The 7,826-nt window shown below is 34.2% G+C and overlaps 1 protein-coding gene across 1 annotated transcript in view; it reads left to right on the top strand.

The window, feature by feature from the left end:
- The window catches only part of LOC129222939 (sphingosine-1-phosphate phosphatase 2-like), an 18,280-nt gene extending 10,760 nt beyond the window's left edge, over nt 1–7,520 (top strand). The window contains exons 2-3 of the mRNA XM_054857499.1: nt 5,192–5,281; nt 6,951–7,520. Of these exons, the coding sequence (XP_054713474.1) occupies nt 5,192–5,281; nt 6,951–7,520 (660 nt within the window). The remainder of the gene's footprint in view (nt 1–5,191; nt 5,282–6,950) is intronic.
- Nucleotides 7,521–7,826: the final 306 nt, after the last annotated feature.

The raw sequence follows: 7,826 nt of genomic DNA, 5'->3' as shown, positions 1-7,826 counted from the left end.
TGTACATTAAATTTCACTTCAATCCAATGCATACTTGATGTAATTAATGTATAATAATATAATTCTATATAAATTCAAGAGTTTACATTGGATGGAAAACAAATTCATATTTTTATGTAGGATGTACGTACAATTTTTACTTACCAAAAAGGTATATTTCAAAAAATCTGTTATACATTACTATACTTTGAGCAGAAATGTGTTCGTTCATTAAATAGTCCTCATCTTCTTTTCAAGCATCAAAGAGGGAGTCGAGAACATTCGGACAGGATTCTGTAATAACGTACATTACATCTTGAAAAACCTTACGCACCCTCTCACGTGGGAGAGGGGGGGGGTCAAAAATTGCCATAATCATCCTTACGTAATTAATGAATGGTCCCTTATTGCAGGTGCAAATTTCATTACCAAACACAGTTACCAATGCATCTTCATAGCTACAACATATGCTAAACTCATCATAAATTGCTTACAATAAGCATCCAGGTTTTCACATTAAAGTTATTTTAAGTCAAAAATGTACCTTTTATTTATTTGACTTATTTTTTCCCCAATGGGAGGGGTTTCGCCACTAAAACCCTCCCCTTGGATGTGGCCCTGAATTTTCCCACTGAGGGAATTTTAACGTGATTCAATGCAATGGCGGATACAATGGGGGTTCATGACCACCCCCCCCCCCTAAATCGTCGATAACAGTTTCCTTCCATACTGTGTTCAAACACTTTATGCATAAATTTAACGCATAATGCGTAAATGTAAACAATTATAGTGTCTTTTCAATTCATTAATTGTTTTTGAAAGTAAATATTTGAACTACTACTTTGTTACATTGCTAATGAAATTAATTTGCAATGTTTATTCCTAATTATGTGCCTTTTTTTTCTGGCAGACTTGGTGCTTTTTGTTGAACCTAAAGCAGTTTCAGAAATTTTTTATCCCCAATAGTGGCCAAACTGAAACCATATTAAAAAAAATTCCCCCCCCCCCCCGGCAAGTTGGGGACAAAGCGACCAAAAGCTTGACAATATATCATCAAGTGTTTGCTAAATTATAACATTGCTTGAGTTTGCAATGAAATTTGATTTTTCCTAACAAAGGTGTAAAACACCCCTTTTGGAACATCCAAATGCAACCAAAAGGGAAGGTGCACAACTAGACCCCACTAAGAGTCTACGTACCAAATTTCAATGTTCTACGACGTACTGTTTTTGAGTTATGCAAGTTACATACGCACATGCGGACTTCACGAGAAAACTCGTAGTAATTAACTTGGAGATCGAGGGTCCATATGTTCTTAGGTACGTATGCATGAGTAGTCGGTCCGAAAAAACAACTTGACTTTCCTTTAGGGGTGAAAATGGAAATTTAGGCCAATATTATCTGAACCGATAGTTTAGTTTACTTGTTTATTAAATGTGCAATAATTTACTTTTAATTATGATTAATTAAAACATATCTTACTATTAATAAATATTGTAATAAAGTAGAATTTAATTAAATTAGAAATGATTCTAATGCATCATAGCAACAATTTTATGACTAAACATATAGAAAAATAGTGGATTTTCATTTTGTCTGATTTCATCCATTTTGTCTTATTTCATTCTTTTTGTCCATTTTCTTCCGGCATCCTGGACTTTTTACAAAATAGTAGACAAAATACTAGGCTCGACCGATGGCATTTTTTGGCCGATGGGCCGATGCCGATTGTTGGCCGATTGTTCAAAGATGGCCGATGGCCGATTGTTTTCCTCCAAATGGCCGATTGCCGATGGCCGATGGCCGATGCTGTTGGCCGATGGCAAAAAAAAATCTAACAAAAATTAATTGATAAGATTGTCAGGGATTTAAAGGATCATTATTGATTCATTTCACTTTACTTCCTTTCTACGAATAAGGAATTGTAATCCAAAAAAAAATCAGATTTCAACCTAACTTTTTATTTTACGATCACCCAATTTAAACTTCACAAGTTTTTTCGGAGCATATGTACATGCATATGTACCTAAGAACATATAGATGACCGAAATATCCATTTTGAACGCCTCCTTAGTTAATTATCGCAAATTCTCTTCTGATGTCCTCATGCGTGTAAACTTACGTCACTCAAAAACGTTATGAAATAGTAAGTTGAAAACTCATACGTACGTAGTATGATCTAAAAGTTCGAGGACAAGTTGTATAAAAATTTACCGTGAATAGTTCACATTACCGAAGTACATCTATCTACAAAATAGTCACCTTGAACGACCATGCACTTCTGCCAACGTTCGTATAGCTTTTAGAAGGACTCCTGGAAGACATTTATCGCACCCTCCTGTAAGGTCTCTTGCGCTGCTGTTTCAACTTCATCGTGGGGAAGAAGACGCCTTTCATGTTGAGGATGCACGGTTCGATTGGCCAATACTCTGATATGACAAACAAATAACATAACGTTTCGTCGGACTTAGCTCCGTGTGACTTTTACCTGTTCCCAGCAAAAAAACATTTGCATGGACGCCGCTTTCTTCCGTCAGGAGAAGATAAAGCTGCATGACAGAAGGTAGCGAAAAATGGCTTCCAGGAGTGATTACAAGATTTATATTAACACTGGCAGAAGTACATAGTCCCTGAAGATGACCTTTTGAAGGTGGATGTGCTTCGGTAATGTGAACTATTCTGGGTAAGGTTTTGTACAGCTTGTCCCCCGAACTTTTGGATCGTACTACGTACAATCTGTATAGGGTGTAGTTATGCTTCTCCTTTTTTGACTGCTGTATGATGGAAGACAAAGAACAACAGCCAAAAAAAAAAAAAGAAGAAAAAGGAATAAAAACAAAGAGTCTGTTTAATAACCAATTGACTTTTTTTTTTAATTGAACATATAACTAAGATTTCAGTAATATTGTAATAATGTATGGATTTAGGTAAACTACACATAGTTAAAAAACATTAAATTATGTTGTTTAATCATTCAAAAAAAAATTAAGAATAAAACTATGAAACCGTCAACAAATTACGTAATTAAAGTGGAAAGATTGCACGTAGACTTTTTTAGTCATCAAATTAAACAAAAAAAGGTAACAGATAAATTACAATATTAAATCATAATAGGAATATTTTTATACTTATTTAAAATTTATGAATAGAAAAGTTTGCATTTTTCGTAAAATGTATAACAGTGACAGCGGAAAAAAGAAATAGCCATGAAAATAGCGAGGTTCTTAAAACGCAGCTACAATAAACAAACTCAATATTTACACCAAGTTAATAACTGAATACATATACTACTTGATCTGATGTTTGCACACGTAATATTGAACAATTTGATTGTTTAATTTTTTATGAAGCACTGCAAACAAGTTCAAATTAAATTTTTCAATTTAACAATAATTCTCTGAAATTTAAAAAATTGCACAATAGAAAATCCTTGAAACTTTTTTATAACATATTATTAAACATGTGATGAAAACGAAAAAAACTTATTCATTGATTTTATATAAATACATAAAAATAGTTACTTACAACAGAAAAAAAATCGATCGCTATTAATGATGCAAAAAAGATGGCGCATTACAAAATATAGGTGAAACAAGTATAAGAAATACGCAAAATGACATTTCTTGACCAAAATAAATAATCGCTAAATATTTAAGAAATGCTTGAAACGACGAGGGTGGGTTAGGGGGGTCACCCTCTGATTTTGGAGTAACTCACAACGTTAAACTTCTGCCCCAACTTCGGATTAATTTTTTTAGTACAGAACCGCTACCACCAACGCCTCGGAAGAGAGTTTCTGAATCTACTTCAGCACTTCCGAAGAAAAAAGTCAAAAATCCCTTTATTTTCCAAATTATGTCACCATTCAAAACGTCTTTAATCAATTTCTTACATTAATGCTCTAAATTCTTCCTAAACAATAGATAAAGCTTGAAAAAACAAATCTCTAATTTTATGAATGGTGTTAGTTTTAAACAACTCAGAAGTACAACTAGAGATTAATTTCAGAAATTGAGGGAGTGGGAGGAGGGGCACGCAAGTGTTCTCGGAAATACAAAAAATAGTCGTAAAAAATAGAGTTCAAAATAATCATAAACATTGAGCAGAAAAATCCTTTTAAAACTTGCACCCGAGTTTGTTTTGACGTGCAGTGGCGGATTTAAAATATGGCAAATGTTGCAATTGCGCGAGAGGCTCCAGAACCATAGGGGCACCGTAGGAGTTACAAAAATGCTTATGATGAATGTTTTACAACTTCTGTGATAGAGAAATAGGGCCCCAAAATGTATTTAGACGGGCCCCAAACTTGTAGCTCCGCCGAAGCGATACAGAAAAGACTGCATTACTGTTTTTCATATTACAAATATCGAAAAATTAAAAATTACCGTCGGTTCAACGGGAATCTAACAAAATGAAACAAAACCGGTTTCGCCATCTCATATTTGTTTCCATGGTCTCCAATTCTGCAATATATCACCAAATGATCGTCAGTCTGAGACGCTGTATTAGTTTTGCATAATAGCCACAAAAAATCAGTTAATAGGCTTTTTAGAACACCCGATCGAAAACAAAAAGGGAAGTGCACAACTGGAATGTGCGCACATCCCACATGCGAGAATTTAGCCTTCTACAGCTTACCATTTTTGAGTTATGACTTATAAGAGATACATACGTACATCCAGCCGCAAGAAACAACGAAATAATTAACTTGTTTGGTACCTGAATGCAGTATTAAAAACTCTTTCAAGGGTGACTAAAATAGAAATTCATACTGAAATTTAAGTAAACAATTGTGTCTGAAAACAATAACTCCCTTTACTTTGCATTAAAAAGTAAAACAACAAAGGTCCTTTTTTTTTCAAAAACATCGGCCAATTCCATCGGCTTTTCGATGTTTTTAAGGCCGATGGGCCGATGTTTCCTGCAAGTTAGCATCGGCCGCCGATGCCGGTGCCGATGGCTAAATTGTTGAACCATCGGCGCCGATGCATCGCCACGCCGATGCATCGTCGAGTCCTACAAAATACCTACTATGGTTTCAATGCAAGTTTTATAAAATGCAATTTTATTTCTTTATACTGAAATTTTTAAAACAAGTTTCTGATTTGTTCATTTTGAAAAAGGGAAGTTATCTTAATCATTTCCTTTTGCATCACATTCCCTCCAATTTTTATAATGTTTGCTGTTGTAAAATTTACATTTCTCTTTGCAGTATCCCTTCATTGTTGGATTACTAATTGCTAGCTATTGGTGTGGACTAGTTTGCTGTAGTCGTTTGTACATGGGGATGCATACAGTTTTGGTAAAATATTTTATTCATAATTTTCATTTACATTTGAAATTTTCATTTTCATTAAAATACTAAGAGATTTATATGTGTTGTGCTAACTATAAGTTGAAATATATTATGTATTATTATATTTTTGTTGAATAATATGCCCCAAATTTAGTCATTGGCAAGCGGCCATTAAAAGTTTTAAGTTGGGCATATAACTAAATCTAGAAAAGCTGAAAATTTTCAAATGTTAAATGTTAAATACATATTAACTCTCTGCACTTTCTCTTAAAAAAGGGGTTTGTAATTGAGTTGCAGTCTTAATCAATAATTTAATACATAGTGTGTTAAAACCAGTTGCTTACGCAGGATTTTCTCAAGGGGTGGGTCAAGGGCGAATATAGATGCTTTTGGGGGGAGGGGGGGAGTGAGTAATGAAAATATTACAAAAAAGTTATGAAATTGAATCATGTCATTCTTTTGAGTTATTTTTTTAAAGTTATGTATGAAATTATTTAATGAAAGTTAATAGTGTTTCTAGTATAAAAAGTGAAAAGGGAAAAAAAAGAAGAAACATTTTTACAGGTATTCTGGACCCATTACCATTATCTAACTAAAAACCTTGATTCATTTGTCGACTTGGGAATTTTTTAAGTCTTTTGGATCTTGATCAAAGTGAAGTGAAAAAAGCAGGGAAAAATGTGTGTCACCAAAAATGGACTTATGTGTCTACCTCTGACACATGTGTCCAGAGCCGTAGAGTGGGTGACTATTGTTGGGACGATTCCTCCCCCTCCCATCCAGAAATTCTAGGCTACACACTTTTTCAGTCCTTCCTTCTTTACCCCCCACCCCTCTGCCCGAAAAAAATAAAGAAATGAAGACTGTCTAATCAAAACTCTTTCTTCTACTCCTCCTTCATTTGACCTTGATACATATCCCCCCCCCACACATACATACAAAAAAAAGTGCACGGCATACATGGATCATTTTGTTTGGAGTGGAAAATGTCCTAGACTGGTTCATCTACAATTTCTCTTAAAGTTGAGGGGGGGAGAGGTTGATAGGTCGTACCCTCTGGTACAGCCAAAGGTACTGTTACTTCTGTGTCTTTCTGACCATCAAGTTTCGTTGATGATTGAGTGTTTCACTGCCGTGAACATTACTTTTCAGCATTTGGTGTCATTGCCCTTTGTGTTTCATAAATGTCGATTCTTTTGTAGTAGAGGTATCTAAACCAGGTCATTAATGTGCCTCCATAGCACTGCAAGAACAGATGAACATCAAGCATTTTGTAAAACGTAAAAATGCCTTTCTTGTTTTGTTGCTATTTAAAAAACACTACACTCATACTACCACCCGGTCAACACAATTCCAAATCTTGATGAGTTTGTGGTTATTTTCTGAGCACATAGATTTTAATAGTACATATTCCATAATCATATTACCACCTGGTTAACACAATTCCAAACCTTGGTAAGTTTGTGATTGTTTTCTGAGTACAATAGATTTTAATGGTACATATTCCATTTCAAGTTGCCTTTTGTATAAAATCTGTGTTTTGTCCAAAAGTAATGCTTTTGTGATTTGAAGCATATAAAAGTATATTAAAAATAGTAAAACATTAAGCTGGAATTACATATTCATTTGTTGTTTGCACTTAAAGATTATTTATTATTTTTTTCCCTTCTTACAGGACATTATTGGAGGCCTTATTTTGGTAGCTGTCTTGATGACTATAATTCTGCCTTTCTCAGACATGATAGATCATTTTCAGTTGACTGACCCATATTCACCTCTTATAACAATAGCAGTGATGCTTCTTTTACAAATTATATATCCTAAAACTGAAAGATGGACTCCAGCCAGAGGAGATACAGCTGTCATCATGGGGACAGGTACTGGATTTGCTTTAGGATCATGGTTGAATTACCGCTTGGGCGTTATCAGAGGACCTGCCATCCCTCCTCCTTACAACATATTGTGGCCAGGTTACCGAGTGTTTGGTTTGGCTCTTTTAAGAGCTATTATTGGTATCTCGTGCATTGTTGCTACTCGAGCGTTTTTTAACAGTGTGACTTATGCAGTTCTTTGTTTTTTTATGAAGGAAGATCGAAGGGATTTAAAATCAAAGCGAAAACTTCTTGTTGAAATTCCTTCCAAGTTCATTACCTATTGTGCTATAGGTTTTGTAATTACCTATGTATCTCCTTTTGTTTTTAGATTATTATATATTGAACGTGAAACTATGTTCACGGAAGTTTAAATTATTTATGTTGGTGTAAAATAGCTAGGAAGACTTCAAAAATATTTATTACTTGAAACTGAAGCATGTATATATTTTCTCATTCACTTATAGCTTTCAATTTTAGTATTCATCTCATACATCAAAGAGGTTATATATTTTTTATAATTGTTTGTAATGTAATTAAGAGATATATTGTTATTCAACTGTATATACAGTTGGTTTTCAGTACTGCCGACCTATGGTCACAATAAGATATATCAGGCATCTTATTGGTTGTTTTCTTAGAGTGCTTACTGCAAAGTGGCTGTGTTAGCCTCTAATTAA

This window comes from Uloborus diversus, chromosome 5, assembly GCF_026930045.1.
Source record: "Uloborus diversus isolate 005 chromosome 5, Udiv.v.3.1, whole genome shotgun sequence".
In the NCBI taxonomy this organism is placed as follows: Eukaryota; Metazoa; Arthropoda; class Arachnida; order Araneae; family Uloboridae; genus Uloborus; species Uloborus diversus.
The sequence above is the reverse complement of the archived record's forward strand: the minus strand, read 5'-3'. Positions and strand labels throughout refer to the sequence as shown.